This window comes from Saimiri boliviensis, chromosome 3 (assembly GCF_048565385.1).
Source record: "Saimiri boliviensis isolate mSaiBol1 chromosome 3, mSaiBol1.pri, whole genome shotgun sequence".
NCBI lineage: Eukaryota > Metazoa > Chordata > Mammalia > Primates > Cebidae > Saimiri > Saimiri boliviensis.
Window position 1 is genome coordinate 125,899,497 of NC_133451.1, and position 19,663 is coordinate 125,919,159.

Genomic DNA, 19,663 nt, shown 5'->3' on the forward strand with positions numbered 1-19,663 from the left:
TGTAAGCTCTGGATCTTTTCTCTCTCTGTAACAAAGATTCCAAGCAACAATGTCTGGCACAAAATGTTCAGTAGATGTTTCCTGAATTGAAAGTAAATTATTCTCCATCAGATACACCCAATTGCCTTGCATTTTTTCCTAATTTTAATTTGTTGTCAGTGTAGTTCACAGAGAATGCACTATGCTGCTATTTATTAAATTCAGTATCTGCTTGAAGTAGCATATTAAAAATTAAGCTTAGTTAAATCTCAATTTCCTGTGATCATTATATGAGTTGCTCATTGCTGCATCTCATATTAGCTTGGTTCAATGGCTAGATAGCAATTAACATGAGTGCTTAATGACCACTTTCCTATTTTGATATATTACTAATGATACTTAAATTTCAAAGTGCTTTGGGGTTAATTATAAATGCTTATAATTTGCCAACCCTTCTGGCTGACAGCACATTCTTACACCTAAAAATATGATGAGTACTCCAGACCTGTGTAGGAAGATTGCTGGTCTACAGAGGCTCAGCAATCAACATTTCAATTCTTCAGTTCTCTCAACTCACCTAAACTATTTTTAAAATCTATATTTTAGCATCAATGATGCAAAGAAGAAAATATTTTTGAAATGTGATCCAAATTTTAAGTGCTTTGTGATAACAGAAAAGAAGATATTGTCATTGGGCAATTATAACACCCCCTTACCAAGAGAGATTTAAGGGGTAAGGCAATGGTCTCTCCTTGTTTTCCACTCTCTCTCTCCCTTCTGATTTGCACCTATGCTCATGTTGCTTCTTTGAGGCTATTTATTTATTTATTGAAACAGAGTCTTGCTCTGTTGCCCAGGCTAGAGTGCAGTGGCAAGATCTCAGCTCACTGCGACTTCACCTCCTAGGTTCAAGTAATTCTCCTGCCCCAGCATCCTGAGTAGTAGCTGAGACTACAGGTGCTCACCACTAAGCCTGACTAATTTTCTGTATTTTTAGTAGAGACGGGGTTTCACCATGTTGGCCAGGCTGGTCTCGAACTCCTGAGATCAAGTGATCTGCCTGCCTCAGCCTCCCAAAGTGCTGGGATTACAAGCATGAACCAAAATGCTCAGCCCCTTTAGAGACTGACTTCTCCAAGAGATGACGCTATGATTCTAAGGTAGCTGACAACTCAGAAGATGTGTATTATTTAGAGTAAGTCATTAAGTGAAATTTACCCCTTAGACATGAAATGAATGTGAAGATATAGAAATGCAACCATGACAGACATTTTTATTGTTATCATATATTCTACATTAATATAATAAAAAGCTGAAGTGAAGCTGTGTAGATTGCTCTGTCTCATCTCACACACTTAACTGTCTGTATAAACATTCATATATGTTCAAAATACATTATAAACTTTCCAGTCCATTGCAATGTATCTTGTTTCTTCTCTGCTCTCTCATAATAGTCTATACAACGTCCATGGATAGTATTTAATGATTATTTAATGATAGTATTTAATAAATAATTAATATATTATTTATATTAAACATATGTGTTTTAACTTTCTCAATTATTTAGCCCAGGTAATAATCCTAAAATAAGATAATGACAGTTGTAAGCAATAGAAAACTAGAATAAAGTTGGCATTTTATTATAATACTTCAGCAGGTGTAGCCAAAAGTTTATAGCTTCTGTCATGATGATTTGTTGACAGCAGTCCAGCAAAATAGTTCAATAAGGTGATTTGCTCAGGCAAGCTTCAAGGAAGACATGATCAGGAGCAGCAGGCAAGTAAGTGTACAGATCTAAAAATTAGAGATCAGAAAGATCCCAGTGTTCACGGACTTTAAAATTCTCTAGAATAGATCACTGCACTGGATCCAAATCACATAAAAAATGAAAGTTATCCTCTCTTGACTACTATTCCTACTTCAGTACCTACAGTATAATAGAGGCTTCATAAATATTTGTGGATTAATGTTGACTGAATAAGGAGTGACAAAGCTACTACTACCACAGCATCAAAAAGAATCTGAATGGAAAACAAGAAGTTGGCTACCTTTACAAACACATCTCAGAATGGACACTGCTGGTGTCATAATTCCGTGGGCCACATGATTATGTTCTTCATTCATGAATGAATTTAGCAATTTATTATAAGTACTATAGTGATTATAAGTAATTATAGAGTTAAAATTGAAAAAAAAAAATGGTAAATGATTTAGAAGTAGAACCTTTTTTTATACTTGATTAAACTGCTTTGGTCATTATGTATCATTTCACTCTTGCCTTTGAATAAAGATCCTTATTTTCATGTACTTTTAGCACACTTCAAGAAATGCAGTTAAAAGCTGATGAGTAACCAAGATAGTGTTAATGAGAATGAGAAAATATTCACTTTCTGTAGAGTGCAAATTAATTAGATATGCAGATTTCGTATTGAATACATTCACAGTTTTACATAACTCTCAAGCAAAGTGTTTGAAAGGCCAAGCACTAATCATTTGTTGCCCATTCAAACAATTGTTTCCAAGTTCCCCTTATTTCTCTCTACCTCAATTGAATGAGTCACTCACATTACATTGCTGGTCTTATTAAGAAATCCATTCTGTTGAGTATCTTAGACATTTTTTATAAAAGATCTTTTTATTATTTTCCTGTTTACATTGTTCCGATGTATTTAACTTGAGTATTTTTTCATTTAGAGTAATAATTCCTCAATCTGTTAGTGCAACTGTCCTTTATGTTACTTTTCTTAGTGCTATGAAATGTGCAGTTTTGAACCTCTTAAATGTTATAAACCACCAGATTGCTAATTGCTTTGGATGCTGTGAAAAATAATTACTCCACATTATTTTTGATATTTAATTGACAGTGTAATGCATTTAACTAAAGACCTGCAATAAACTATTTCTAATTACAGAGGGTGGTGGAGTGGAAAAGTAGGCTGTAAAACTTTACAAGGGAAACAATGTTTCTCCATTATGTTAAAAGTCATTGTTGATACGACATTTTCAGAGACAAAACATTCCCCCAAATAAGTTGTTCTAGAAATCTAGAAAGAATTGTGGAGTATTTCTATTCGTGACATAGTAAGGATTTTTCAAATTATTAATTTTGAATAGATTATACTCGTGATAGCTGTCATACACTAAATTTATTATACTTGCAATAAAATTTTTTTTTCGGACCGGCGCAGTGGCTCACGCCCATAATCCCAGAACTTTGGGAGGCAGAGGCAGGCGGATCACGAGGTCAGGAAATCGAGATCATCCTGGCTAACATGGGGAAACCTCATCTTTACTAAAACTACAAAAAATTAGCTGGGCATGGTGGCATGTGCCTGTAATCCCAGCTACTCGGAAGGCTGAGGGAGGAGAATTGCCTGAACCTGGGAGGCAGAGGTTTCAGTGAGCCAGGATCACACCTTTGCACTCCAGCCCGGGTGACATAGAAAGACTCGATTTCCAAGGGGAAAAAAAAAAAAATTAGATGGCAGAACTTTATGAGAGAGAAAATCATGGCACTGCCAGAATAAGTAATATATAAATATTGGCCTATATTCGATTTATTCTTCTGTAGGACATTTAGCTGAAAAGCTATGCCAAGTTTTAGATATCATTGAAATATGTAGATATTGTCAGGAACTGGGTCTGTTCTTATTTCTCGAGGTAAGGACTTACTGTTAAAAGTTGATCCCTGAAAATAACACTTAGAACCTGGCACAAGGAATTCCCATTGTCTACAATAATGTCACAAAGAGAGGTATAAAAGATATTAGGCCCTTTGAAGAGATGTATAATCTTTCTATCGTCCTGTGACTCTAGGATATTATTAATTATCAGCATATTCTTCTTTTCCTCCTTATAACCCCTGGTTAAAAAAAGTCCCCGCTAGTATTTTGTTTTATTGTTGATTTAATTTTGATTATATATATTTTCCAAAACACAACTAAAATAAGTGACCTGTTTCAGGGAATGTAAATTATTTTCAGAATTTCAGAAATTGAAAAGGGATAAGAGGAAGGAGAAAATGCTGGGCTGGTGTGAAGCGATAGCCCGTAACCCTCACAGAATTCCAAACAACACGCGAACACCCCAGATCTCAGGGGATTTGGCTGACGCCTCACAAACCTCCACATTGGTGAGTGGAAAGTTATTTTACCTCAAATTGGCTTGTATGTAAATAGAATGCTAAAGAAATGTGAAGAGGATGACCTTATAAGTAAATGTTATCCTTGTTTACAACAACATTTGCATTTGTGTTATATAATATGTTCATATAGATTTGGTTAGTTAGCAAACTAATATAAATACCTTAGTGACATTTAATATTAGAGTTTAATTCCAATTAAACAACTGTTTTTTTTTTTTAATTAGTTTGGACATCATCCTTTTATTATGTTAGTGACCTTAAAAATTATGTAAATTAAAATTCATGTTCTTGGGTTCTACACTGTATAGTGGAATCAGTAGGAGGAAAAGTAAGTACAGAGTCATCTAAAGATGGTTTTTAAAAAATCAGAATCCTATCTTCTGTATTTTTCTATTTTTCTACAAATGTCTCAGTAACAGAATTAAATATTATAATTTTCACAAATTGTAAATTATGCAATTGCAAAAATAATTTGGAGACCAATTCAAGAATGTTCTCCTTCATGTTTTATTTTCTGCTTTAAGTTTAAATGCTTGGCTTTAGCCACTATTTTCCAGGGATTAGGACAAAGTACTCATTAGCAAAATGAGTTTTAAATGTTCCTTGTTTAGATTTGGCTGCAACATGCTTCATTTTAATTTTAAGGAGAAAAATTCCATTTGGTCTCCAGGTCTTAAATTAATATTAGATATATTTTAATTATTGTTTTAGCTTTTTATAAGAATGAAAGTGTTTTGATTAGCCTGATTTATTAGCAGTTGAACATATAATTAAATATGAACGAAGAATCATTTAGTTTTTTGTGGGTTTTTTGCTTTATATTTTGTTTTATTTTATAATTTTTATTATTTGACTGTCTTAGTATGTTTGGGCTGCTATTACAAAATACCATAAACTGGTAACTTATGAACAACAGGAATTTATTTCTCACAGTTCTAATGTCTGGAAAGTCCAAGATTGAGGTGCTGGCTGTTTTGGTGTCTGGTGAGAGCCTGCTCTTCTGATTCATAAATAGTGCCTTCTCACTGTGTCCCTACATGAGGGATGGAACACATAAGCTTCCTCAGGCTTCTTCTATAATGGCCCTAATACCATTTATGAGGGCCCCACTCTTATGACCTAGTCACCTCCCAAAGGCTCCAACTCCTTATACCACCACCATGGGGGTTAAGATTTTGACATGGATTTTGGAAAGACACACATATTCAGACCTTAACAGTTATGTAGAAATAATGACCTTGAATTAACCTTAGTGAGTTGATATTAAGAGAAACCATCTGAAATAATAGAATTTCACTTGATAAAATATAGAAAGAGAAGTGAGGATCTTGCTTAAATACCATCCTTAGATTGTAAGAGGAGGGCTGAAGATGTGGAGAGATGTGTGTAAAACTATTAAATATTCCAAGGTTTAGGGAATAGTTTCCTTTTGAAATTGTCATCTGTGTTGTCTTGTCTCTAAAATGACTGATGTGTCATATTTGGATAGCATAAAACTGCAAGACATGAGTTAATACTACTAAAACATGCAGTTACATAATATTTATGCATACAGCTGTTCTTTGTCAAGTATCATATGATAACCAAATATTTTAAATACAAAAAAGTTACTACTCCTGTACTTTAGAGCTTAACCCCTATTTCATGGAATCATAGATCAAAAACCATACAAACCTTGAGCAAATTTCTGGCCTGGCTTTCTGCCTATGATTTGATAATCTAATAATAAACCTAATAACAGTTTCATGTTACAGATGTACACTGTGGCCCAGGGAAATTAATTGACTTTCCCAGTGCCACTTATCTAGTAATTATTATTTACTAGATAATAATCTAGTAAAGGGGTTACAAGGAATGGAACTTCTCAAAACAAAGCTCTTTCTACTATACCTTATAATCTCAATTTCTTGATGACATTTTCTTCATATCCAAATAATTTTAATATAACAAAAAAGATATCAAGTTACCAATGGAATTAAATCCAGTAATTAAATCTAATGCTATATTACAGGATAACCTATAGACACTTTAACATAGAACCCCCCAAATCTCAGTTTCTTAACATAGAAAATACGAGGTTTCTTCCCTGTGTTATGGCCTGATGTGTGTTGGCCAGCTCTCCTTGGAGATTCACTGCCAAATCATGATTTAAAGATGTAGACTCCTTCCGTCCTTTGATATTGCCTTTGTAAGCACATGGTCATGGAGGGAATAAAAGAGACTATGTGGAACATTGAACATAGGCTCTTATGGAGCAGCCTTGAATGCATGGACATCCTTCCAATGCAGGCCCAACTGAACTGCAAGGGAAGCTGGCAAATACTGCCTTTCTATGTGGCCAGGAGAAGGAGATGGAATTAGTGAGCATCTAGCCCATCTCTGCCACAGTTCATCTTACTGATCACCAGATATTTATGCCATGTTCCATTATCTCCTGAAAAGAGAGTATTACTCTTCATGAGTGACAACTCAAAATTCTTTCAGTCACTAATTTCGGCACAAATGCATGCTCTCTGGTTAGCCATTGTCCTCATCAAATGATGGCGATGAATCACCTATGAACTAATTACCTGCATTTGCAAACCACTTCCCATACACTTAATATAAAAGAGAAGCATGGGAAAAGGGAAACCACAATAAACTGTAATGCTTGGATAAAGAAAGAATCAGTTACACATGTCAATCACAGGCACCATCCTGCTGGACAGACATTATAAAGTCTCCCAATCTAGAGGTCAGGGAGGATCTTTGAATAGGCTCTAACCAACCCCCTGGGATATCTTCCTTGCCCACAGTTGTCTTTAGCCTCTAGACATGACTTCTTAGATGTTTTTCTTTTTCCATTATTCTACTTACCTAAGTTTGAAATGCCTATTGAGAGCTACATTAAATTTTTTCCTGTTTGGGGAAGAGTATGGGTCCTACAGTTATTTTAAGTTTTAAACATTTAAGTGTTATATTTGTGGAATCATGGGATTTTAGTACTACAGTTCCCTGAGATCTTAGTAGGGTTTGCCTTAAGTCTGTTACACAAATGGAACGCTTCACTGGGCCTTTGTTGTCCAGTGCCTTCATCAGTGTTATGTTCTACCATTTGGGCTTTAGAAGAAGCCAGCCATTTTGCTCAGTAAGTCCTGGAAACTTCTGTATTCTGTTTCTCTATGTTTCTGCCTTCACACTAGCTGCTCATGTTTCTCTTGTAATATCCTACCAAATGTAGCCAGTAATAGTCAACAAACCCTATTAAAGTTTTGTTTCCCAATCTCTTTTGCATACTGCCTGTCCGGCAGACTCAGTGTGCCGCTCTAGTTAACTGAAGCAGCACTTTTGCCAAGAGTTTTGACAAAACATTATGCAACTAAATGGCTTTTTACCTTTGAAATCAGTTTCCTTTCTGCCCATTGCCCAACAATTAATGAAATGCTATCTATTTTAAATTTTTTCTATGGTGGCACAGGCTTTGGCTTCAAATTTCTGTGCTTTAATAGTATAAAAATTGGAGTACAGTCAGGAAAACAGAAACCAAACCAGCGATTTTAACAAAGAGAATATAATATGCAAAAGTGTTTAATCTGGTATTGGAATGCTAAAATATCAAAATGGTTCACAAGTTTAATATCTGAAGAAGTAACAACCACTCATACAGGAGAGTAACAAAGGGAGGAGGCTGGAGTTGTAGAACCTAGAAGGCTAGTAGACAGACCCCTCAAAACTGTGTGTCAGATCTCTGAGGAGGAATGCTTCTCAGCAGATACAGGTACCCCAGGGGTTCAGAGGTGGGATTCTGCAGAACTGGGACCCAGATCCCTGAAGGGGATGACTTCTCTATTTTTATACATTGGGGGTGGTGGTGGTGCAATAAAGATAGTTTAGCAAGTATAAAATAAACTTAGGAACTGGACACAGTGTCAATTGCTGACCTAAAGAAGCATTCCTGGAATGACGCTGACAAGCAGGGTAAACACAAATGAGTCCTTCCTCTCTCCTCCTGAACCCTAGTTGCCTTCAGGACTACCATTGGCAGAACCTAACCAAAAGGTTAATGGCAAAGAAGAAATCTGATGTGAAAGCTCCCAGCTTCAGGATCTTGAGGTAGAACATAGAAGAACGGGTTTAGGGCCAAGAGGTAATGGATCTCTTCACTGGTAAACAGTATAGAAAGTCAAGGCTAGGAGCTTTAATAAATAAACTCAGACATTTCAGACTTAACATGATAAAGGTTTGCTTTTGCTCACCAGTCAGTCTGATACAGATAATTTGACACTCCAACCACAACAAAAAAAAATGGAGAGTTCACATGCTGCTATTATATTATAAATATGGCTTTTGAGTTTATCAGAGAAGAGAAAGAGTAGGAGTGGGTAATCATAGAGATATATGGTTTAGGTTTGGAAGTGTTATGAATCACTTCTACCCTGATATCTATGGCTGGAAACCAGTGACATAGACTAATGGATCTGTAGGAATGATGAAAAATACAATCTTCCTGTATAACCTGAATCAGGAAATTGAAAGCGTTTAGGCAGCCTCTATCACAAATGCATTCCTTCTTTGGTAAGTAGCCTGCATATCCTACATTTCCATTTTATGTAACTATGCTTTTATTATTACCATTTTGCTGCCATCCAGAGCAGTTGAGGCTTTCCAGTACAAATTGTATCCCATCTAAAGATGATGATAATAATGATGGTCTGATTATTATGTTCCAAGAACTTTTCCAAGTGTTTTACAAATATACTCATTTTGAATACTTACTGCAATCCAGTGTGGCAAGTGTGATAATTACCCCCATTTTATAGATAAAGAAACTGAGGTATAGAGAAATTTAAAAACCTGTCCAAAGTGACTTAGGTAATAATTTGTGAACCTGGGATTCCCACAGTTCAATCAGTTTGAATCTAGAGGGCCACTTGATCATGTCTTTCTCAGGTTAAGGGGGAGAACACAGTCATTATTTGGATTGTACACATTTGTCTAACAAAGATTAAAAATGAGATAATTCATTGCATCGTGGCATAGAGACAAATACGATCTTTCCTTTACAATCCAAGATTTTATATATATCTATTAGATTATTCTCGGCTCTGCATTGACAGACTTATAGCCAATCTTATACCTGTTTTCTGAATAGAATTCTCAATAATTGACCTTATTGAAGAGAATAGTTTTTTTTTCTTTTTAAATCTATAGAGCAATTCATACTATCTGCATTTTAAATTCAGAAAACATTTATTGGGCTTAAAATCTTTCATAATAAATAATATCCTTGAGGGGTTTGGAATTTTATGCTTATTAAGCACATATCCTCACAATGGTAACCTAAGGGAGGGAAGAGATTTCATCTTGTATGGCAGCCAGGGGAGAAACCTCTCTTTTAAATTTAGCGTAACACAATTTTACTCGTTAAAAACAAAAACATCTTATACTGACTCTACCCTTAAGGAATTTACTGAATCAAATCAGAGTTTCAATATTAAATTTAAAATGAGAGCAAAAGAGATCAGAAATAAGAATCAGAAATAAGAAGATGAAAGATTTTATGATGATTACAGTTGAAAATCTATGGAAGTCAAAACAAGAAGATTAAAAAATGTCATTTAAGATAGTCAGCAGCGACTCCAGAGAAAATTACACTCCTATAATCAATGATGATTTTTTGAGGCTCTAAATAGACTACAGTTAGGAAGAAAAAAGGAACAAAGTGTCACTCTGTGTGTTTGATAGAGGCGACTTGCCACTTTCAAACATACATTCGTCAGCTCAGAGCACACTTTCTAGCCTGTGTGTTATGTTCCAGGATGAGATGCTTGTTGCTCTAGAAAAAGTCAGAGTAGAAACTAGATAAGAAACTCTCAAGGACAAGTATGTAATACTTGTCCCTATGCATTTATTTTCATGGATACCCTTAATTTCATGGGCATGCCTAATAATGAACTATGTTCTAACTGGAGCTTAGGGCTTATTTTAGATATTGGAGTGTAGCTTTATTACAGATGGATTTTATCTTTCAACATTGCATTTTGATCAACTTTGTATATTCATGTGTATTAAAATATTGTGCACTAAATGTTTTGCCCTTGTTTGCTGTTATATGGTCAAGGCATTTATCAGCACTATTGTGATGAACTCATGTAAATGGCATGGGTCAGAGAAAATTATTTCCTACTTTTCTGCCTAATTATATTCCTGTTTTCCAGTATTACGTTAATTTATTTTTGGCTTCCATTTCTGTATAACCAAAATAGTTACTGTATTTGTGTGGCATTCCTATTATTTTGTCGCTAAAAATATTGTAGTTTTAATTTAAAATAATCTGTACCTTAATTTTTTTTAAATGTAACCAATTCAAGCACTTTAAGCAATAATGTCAATCTTGTGAAATTTTAATCAGTTTAACACCCTTCCTCTAAAATTGTTTGCAAAAAATAAATAAATGAATAAAATGGGAATTCTCTTCCTAAAAAAAAAATATACAAATTCATTCAAATTCAAATGAAAAATGATTTATGATCAGACATTTATTTATAAAACTTCTCAAAGCAGTTTTTATATCCATCAGTTCATTATAGCTACAACCCATTGTACTCAGATACACAAAATGCAGATTTAATTACCCAAACAGATTAAAAAAAAAAAAATAGAGGGACTGTTAAGAGTGGTAGGCAGTTCACTCCAAATCATAAGAATTTAGGTCTTCTAATTTTTAGGTTACTTATAGATAATACACCCATTATGAGAAGTTGATATTGTTGTTTGCACAACACTAGTGGAAAGACTAAAACTCAGCCAGGCATGGTGGCTCACACTTGTAATCTCAGTATTTTGGGAGGCCAAGGCAGGAGGATCACTTGAGGCCAGGAGTTTGAGCCTAGCCTGGCCACCATGCTAAAACCCATCTCTTCAAAAAAACACGAAAAAATAGCTGGGCGTGGTGGTGGCTGCCTGTAATCCCAGCTACTTGGGAGACTGAGGTGGCAGAATCACTTGAAACTGGGAGGTGGAGGTTGCAGTAGCTGAGATCGTGTCACTGCACTCCAGCCTGGGCAACAGAGCAAGACTCCCTCTCAAAAAAAAAAAAAAAAAAAAAAAAAAAAAAGGAAATTGTAACTCGAAAAGATCACATAAAAAAAAGGTAGTAGCAAGTAAGAAGGGAGCATTGGCATTTGTGAGCCTGGGTTCTGTCAGATTTTAAATCCCAATATTTTTCTAGTTTAATATGAATAATCTCTAGAAATAAAACATAATTTATTGATAACACGTTTTGCCAAATTTTCAGCTACTGAACCAAATACCTTCTTACACAGCCTAAGTATTAATAAAACAAGCAGCTGAAAGTATTCATGTTTAATTTTGTCATAATCTTCCATTTTCAAAATAGAATGGATGATTGAAAGTTAAAGTTTCATGCTTATGAAACTTATGAAAGATCAAGAATGAAAATTATATTCCTTTATATTGACTTTTAGAAGTATGTAAATGAGTTTTATGTTTTAATTGTTGAGTCTTATCATTATCAGCTTATTTTTTCTTGTTACTCATAGTTCATTCAGTTATTGTCTTTGCTTTTAGCTAAACCAGCCCACTTGGGTATTTCAATAGTATGGATGTAAGCAACCCCTGGATTTGACATTTTTTTTTTCTTCTAGAATCCCATTCTTTTTTACTTAATAAATACTGCCATTCTCCAGAAATCATACAGAAAACAATCTGGCTTTCACTTCGTTCTTTGTGCTCTGCTCAAGCTGTTTATGCATTCCACAAAGTTTATTAAGTTTTGATCATATTCCTTGAGCAGAGCATATGAACTGAGCAAAAATGGGATTGTGTTTTTCTTATAAAGCTCTATTAAGCACAATATCTTTTATATTAAATCATTTCTGCCTATTAGAAATGCCATATGCCTTAAAATATGGAAGAACTAATCATAAAGGTCAAACAAGTCTGAGATGGTTTCTGTGATCAAATACACTATAAAAGTTTCAGAAACTAAAATGATTATAAAATTGCATTCTGTTATACTAATCTTCTGCCTTCAGTAAGAATCTAGAACATTGCAGACAGTTTCTCCAGTGCATATGACAATGAAATGTAAATTTGTCCTTAGAAAGATACCAAATTTACCAGTTAATATTTACCAGCAACATCCTTCTCACTCTCTTGCCAGTTATTCCCATATTCTACTTTTAGTCTATGACAACATTAAAGGATATCATACATACATCCACCTACAGCAAATGGACCAGAATTGTCCCACAAACATAGCCTCTGTTGGAAGCCAAATAAATGGCAAACAGAAAGAGGAAGTTGAGTATATTAAATTTTTCTGTACACCTGTGGCCTTATTTCCAACAGACTCATGCTTGCTTCCTTTAGTCTCTGAGCAAATGGGCCAGTTTATTATCCAGTGGCCTTCATGGATTCTGAAAATAAATCAGGTCAGAGCAGATAGAGTTTTCAGTTGTGGTCGTTTTCCTCGCTTCTCTCCCTCCTTTTAATTCTTTCTTATTCAATCATGTATCAGTTATTGTTTCTGATTGTTATTACAAAGTCTTTACTAAGTACTGCCACAGGCAATGGTGAAAGAAATCTAAATTTTTATTAGAATAACCATCACAAACAAATGAGAGAAATTAAGCAAAAGACGTGATGCCTTTTAAGAACTTTGATTTTTGTAAGAAAGTAAAATCATTAAAAAATGTATCCCAATGGTTGTTATGGAAACAGATTGACTTGAAGAATGCAAAGGGAAGACTGATGCTTTAAATTTCATACCACGAGGAAAAAATTACATTAGCTGTGTGGCTTAAAGTATTGTATTAACATTAATTGTATAGTTACTGAACAATGTCAAAACATGATTATTCACAATAGTAATAATTGATCTAAAAATGCTCCTTACATGAATAAGTTTTTTTCTTTAAGGAGTAAAGTCATGTGATCATCTTCACAGCTGTTCTTTATCAAAATGTGTCATGTCTGTCTGCTTGATTTAGGTATAAATGAAGTTGTAAGCTCCTCCAAAAGAGGTTTAATTCTTAATGGTTGTTTAATTCTGCTATATGTATAGTCTTTAGAACACTTTAGTTTTTTAATATTTTTATTTTATTATCAGAGGATCAGCGGGTAGATACTCAAATAGAGGCCCCCTATGTGTATACATGTGTGTTTGTGTGTGTGTGTGTGTGTGTGTGTGTGTGTAACTGAGGTACATCTTTCTCCCCATTCACAGATAACAAAGGTGCCAAAAGTTTCTTCTTTCTCCTTGGTTTTATGGGAATGTTTGTTTTATAAAATGGGAGCATGCAGGACAGATTAACCTGTTAGAATAGGACTAAACAATCCAGAGCTATTTCTATGTAAAATACAAGTGAAATAAGTAAGAGTTCTCAAAAAAATTATATATCAAAGCACAATAATAATACAATCCTAGTATTTTAATGTTATTCTAAGCCAAAGAATTTGTACATGTACTCCTAAACTTTGCAGTAACTCTGAAAGTAGGTAGTAACTCTTCTCTTTATACAGAAAGAAAAGTTAAGGTCCAGAAAGATTAGAAAAATGGTGAAATAGGAATCCAGAGTTCTATATCTTCCCAGTCCTTTATGCTGCTTCATAGAGAATATTTTGTTCATGTAAGTATTTCATAAACAGTTACATGATATAGCATAACAGTTCTTAACCTGGAACAATTACTCTGCTGATTCTCTATCACACACGCTTCTTAAGTCCATTTTTAACCACCAAGTCCATTACAGATTGCACTCTCTAATTAATGAATTGTTTAGTATTTGGCATTGTACCTTGTTAAGTTGCAATCTGGAGCTCCATAGCTGTCTGTTATCATGGACCAAAATAGGAGTAAATGAATCACAGAGAAAATGAATGATTGGCTATATTTTCATTCAGAAATATTTGAATCACAGTAATCACCCAGTGATTTCCAGTTTGGAAAATACCTTCATTAATTTACCTAGCTACTCTATATTAAATTAGTTATGTGCTATACACTGTACTATGCAACAAATAAGCAGGTTTTTTTTTAAAGGTACAATCCTTATCCTCATTAACCTAGTCACATTGGGCTTGGCAAACAATTTATTACTAAGTCCTCAAAAGCAGTTGCAACAGAAACAAAAATGGATAAGTGGGAGCTAATTAAACTAAAGAGCTCTGTACAGTAAAATAAACTATCAACAGAATAAACAGACAACCATAAAGAATGAGAGAAAACATTTAAAAAACTATGCATCCAACAAAAGTCTAATATCCAGAATCTATAAAAGACTTAAACAATTCAACAAAAAGAAAACAAAGAACACCATTAAAACATGGGCAGAAACTAACTTAGGAACAGAAAACCACATACCACATACCCTCACTTAAAAGGGAAGCTAAATAATGAGAACACAGGGACATATAGTGGGAAACACACACTGGGGTCTTTCTGAGAGTGGAAGGTGGTGGGGGAGGGAGAGAATCAGGAAAAATAATGGGTACTAGGCTTAATGCCTGGGAGATGAAATAATATGTACGAAAAAACACCTCATGATACAAGTTTACCTATGTAACAAACATGGACTTGTATTCCTGAACATAAAATAAAAATTAAAAAAGAAAATAACTGAAAAACAAAAATGGGCAAAGGACATGAACCAATACTTCTCAAAAGAAAACATATAAGCATCCAACAAACACATTTAAAAAATGCTCATAAAAAATGTACATCATCACTTATCATTAGGGAAATACAAATCAAAACCACAATGGGATACCATCTCACACCAGTAAGAATGGCTATTATCAAAAAGTTAAAAACCAATAGATACTCTTACTTGTAAGTAGGAGCTGAACAATGAGAATACATGGTTGGAGATGAGGGGAACAACACACTGGGGCCTGTAGGGGGCGGGCAGCAGGGGGAGAGCATTAAGGAAAAGAGCTAATGCATGCTGGGCTTAATACCTAGGTATGGGTTGATAGATGTAGCAAACCACCATGGCATATGCTTACCTGTGTAACAAACCTACACATCCTGCACATGTACCCTGAAACTTAAAAAAAAAAATTTAAAAAGCAGATGTTGGTGAAGTTACAGAGAAAAACAAGCACTGATACAATGCTGGCGGAAATGTACATTAGTTCAGCCACTGTGGTAAGCAGTGTGGCGATTCACCAAAGGACTTAAAACAAAGCCGCCATTCAACCCAGCAATCCCATTACTAGGTATATACCCAAAGGTAAATAAAGTGAACTACCAAAAAATAACACATGCACTCACATGTTCATTGCATCACTATTCACAATACCAAAGACAGGGAATCAACCTAGATATCCATCAATGGTGGATTAAATAATGAAAATGTAGCACATTACACTATGAGATACTATGCAGCCAAAAAATAATACAATTATGTTCTTTGCAGCAACATGGGTGCAACTGGAGGCCATTATCCTAAGTGAAATAATACAGGGACAGAAAACCAAACACTGCATGTTCACACGTATAAGCAGGAGCTAAACACTGAATACATGTGCACACAAAGAGGAGAGCAATAGACAATGGGGATTACTTGAAGAGGTAGGATGGCAGAGGGATATAGGTTGAAAAACTACCTAGTGCACCACCTATCCACTAACTGAGAGATGGGATCATTCGTAAACCACATATCAATGATTCGCAATTTAGCCATGGAACAAACCTGCGCCCCCTGAATCTGAAATAAAAGTTAAGAGAGAGGAGAAAAAATCCAGAAAACAATGGCTATTCCCAGTGAACAGTGAAGAAGAGTTCTATGTCAAAAAAATTATTTGGGAATAAAACAAGGACATGTAAGTGTATTTGCGTTTGCTCATTTGACAAAACACAGGGTAGAAAAATAACACAATAAAAGCAAATATTGCTAACATTTACTGAATACATACTACATGCCATGAGTACCTGACATGTTAATGTTAACAACTCATTTAATCCCACTACAGCATTATAAGAAATGTACAGACTCCTCATTTTGTAGAGGGAAGAGGTAAGTAGTTTGTCAAAGGTTACCTTGCAAGTAAATCAAATTCTAGGATCCACGCTCTTACACACCAGTATCTTACACTCTTCTTTGCTGCAAAAAAATATATATTCAGGAAAAGATACAAATATTGACTTCATTAAAAACAAGCTTAATTTAAATTCATATGTAACCCTTACTAAACATTTATTTTACATATATATGCAGTATTCTCTAATATGTATATATACATATATATCTTAGAGATATATGATTCTCAAAGTAGGTCTCTAATGTAGATACTGTATTCCCTATTTCACAGATAGGAAACTAGAATTTTGGTTAAAAATCTAGCCCAAGGTGACTCATTAAGATTGGATAGGTAAATATCAGATATATCTGATATGGCTGGATGATTAATCTCATGGATGCAAATAATTACCCACTACATTTCTGGAGGAAGACGTAAGGTTGTTTAATAGATTCTCTTTTCTAGGCTTGATATATTTTACTTTTTTAGCATAATATAATTCAGGAATATATGCAACATTCGAAGCCAATTCCTTATGTTAAAAGCCAAAAGCCACCTCTTCGTTGATGGCCCATTAAATTATTTTCATATCACCATAGTAATTGTCAACTGTAATTATTAGGTGAAATAATCCATAAGTACAGCTTTGTGATTCCACATTAAGAAACTAGCAACTCAAATGCTGATATGAGAATTTAGACACCTGGTTTCTGTGTGTTTGATGCAGCCTACAGGAATAAAATTTAATTTAACAATCCAGTAATTCTTTAAAGATGAAAAATGAAACAGCTTTCACACTGCAGTTACCAAGTTGTCAACTTCCACGGACACATTGTCATACCAACCAAATTTTATTACACATATTGCGATGAGACTACAAACAAAAATTGGTTGCCTTGTTTTCATGGGCTGAGTAATTTCACCTATGGAAATTAGACGAAGTAGAACTATCCAATGGGCATAGCATTGCTGTTGTCATTACTGCCTCTCAGCATGAGAATAAATTTAAAAATTAATACAACTGTATGCATACTGTATTATCAAAGCCTTGAACCATATCATTAACTATATTTTCTGTAATTTATTATATTTAGGCTCCACTGCTACTGGCTTGTATTCTTTAAAAAAAATTAGACTATTTTTTATGGCAGTCTTAGGTTCTTAGCAATATTGAGGAAAAGGTATAGAGATTTTTTTGCCCCCCAGCCCCCACACAGGCATAGTCTCCCCAACTGTTAACATTCTCAAAGTGGTACATTTGTTATAGTTGACCCCACACTGGCACATCATAATCACTGAAAATCCATTGTTAATACTGGAGTTCACTCTTGGTGTTTTACATTCTATGGGTTTGGACAAACTTATAGTCATGTTTCCACCATGATAGTAGCATACAGAATAGTTTCACTGCCCTAAAAATCCTCTGCTCCATCTCTTCATCCCTCCCTTCTCCCTAGTCCCCATGTATTAATTCTTTCATGGAAACATACTTAAGTTTACTGAAACACATTTTAAAAAACACATTCTTTTACCTAGTCTCAATTTAGTGTGTGCTAATCTTTGGATTACTATAATACATTGAGTTTGCTATACAAAGGTAAATGCAGTACAAAGATTTTTTAAAAACCTTTTATTCACAAAAAAATGCTTTCTTCCATTTTATTGTTGTATACTTGCAAAGTAAAAAATGCATGTATCTATTTAAGGTGTACATCATGTTTTTATATACATACACATTGTAAAATGATTACTAAAATCATTCCTCAGTATATTCATCACTTAACATAGTTATGAATATGTATCTCTCTCTCTCTCTCTGTGTGTGTGTGTGTGTGTGTGTGTGTGTGTGTGTGTGTGTGTAGGTCAATTCTTAGCAAATTTCAAGTGTACATTGCAGCATTATTAACTAGAGTCACCGGGCTTACATTAGATTACTGAATCTTTGTACATTTTGATGAGCATCTATCCATTTTCTCCACCTCCCAGCCCCTGGGAACAGTCATTCTACTCTCTGCTTTTGTAAGTTCAACTTTTTAGATTCCATACATAAGTGAGATCATGCTTTTATTCTACCTTCTCACTTTCCAGGGACAAAGTGATATTTTCTTCTAATCAGTTTAAACTATGCTCAATACATGAGCGATAAGATCAGTTGTTCCCCAAACTTCAGCATCACACAATATACCCATGAAACACACCTGCACACGCACCCCCAAATCAAAAGTTGAAATTATAAAAATAAATAAGTAAAAGTAAAAGCATTTCTTTCAAATCATCTGCCTTTTTCTACTTTCCTTTCTACACAAATGTTTGCTTTCCTTTCAGAGTCGTACCTTAAACACACCCCCTTTCCTTCCTGGGGACCTCCAAAAAAAGAGTTGTATAAAAATACAAAAAGGAATAAACCCATTTCAGTGAATAAAGATTTTAATGAATTTCAGAAACATAAAAGGCATAATTTATTTCATTTCTGTATCAGTTGTGATGTCATGTTTTTCTAGAGCCCTCCCTCTTCGTTTCATCCAAATGATAATTAGATTGTCAAATTTATTGGCATAAAGTTGGTCATATTATTCACTTAATGTCTACAGAATCTATAGTGATGTCATCTTTTCTGTTCAAATATTGGTATTTTGCCTAATCTCTTTTTTGTGATATTTCATGCTAGTTATGATCAATGTTGTCCAAAGAACAGATTTTATGCTTTTTCAATTTTCTCCATTGTACATTTGTTTTTTTAACAGCTCAAGTGAGATATATTTTACATATCATTAAGTTGATTCATTTAAAGCATCAATTCAGTGGTTTTAATATATTTACACAGTTGTGCAGCCATCAGTATAATCTAATTCTGAAATATTTTCAGCATCCCTAAAGAAACTTGTATGCATTAGCAGTTATTCAAAAGCCCTTCCTCCACTCCCAGCCACCATTTGCCTCCTCCAACTAGGCAACTATTGATCTACTGTGTCCCTGCAGTTGTGTCTAATATAGACATCTCATATAAATTGAATCGTGCAATATATAATTTTTTTTTACTTAGCATAAATATTTTATCCTAAATAAAATAATTTTTATTTTATTTTTTAAATTTTTATTAGCATAAAATATTTATGTTAAATAAAAACAAATTATTTATATATTACATGATATATAGCATAAAATGTTTATGCTAAATAAAAGATATCAGTCACAAAACCTATTTTTTAGGTTCATCCATGTTACAGCCCATGTCAAAACTTTGTTTCATTTTATTGTCGATAATACTGCATTTTATGAATACAACACATTTTGTTATCTGTCCATCAGTTGATTTGGGTTGTTTTCACTTCTTGGAGATTGTGAATAATGCTGCTATGATCATTCAAACTGCAAGTTTTTATGTGAACCTCTATTTTCATTTTCTTGGTTAGATGCTCAGGAGTGGAATTGATTAGGCTTATTGTAACTAAATGTTTAACAATTTAAAGTACTGCAAAAATGTTTTCCATAGTGGCTTTGCTATTTTAAATT

The 19,663-nt window shown here is 34.2% G+C and overlaps 1 protein-coding gene across 9 annotated transcripts in view; it reads left to right on the top strand.

The window, feature by feature from the left end:
• Positions 1 to 19,663, top strand: part of MARCHF1 (membrane associated ring-CH-type finger 1) — a 906,067-nt gene that overhangs the window by 559,975 nt on the left and 326,429 nt on the right. For 7 of the 9 annotated variants that reach the window (XM_074396769.1, XM_074396767.1, XM_074396766.1 and 4 more), the window contains one exon: positions 3,963 to 4,111. The exons of the other annotated variants lie outside the window; for them this stretch is intronic. In XM_074396769.1, coding sequence (XP_074252870.1) covers positions 4,001 to 4,111 — 111 coding nt within the window. In that variant the 5' untranslated portion in view covers positions 3,963 to 4,000. The remainder of the gene's footprint in view (positions 1 to 3,962; positions 4,112 to 19,663) is intronic. 9 annotated transcript variants of the gene reach the window in all.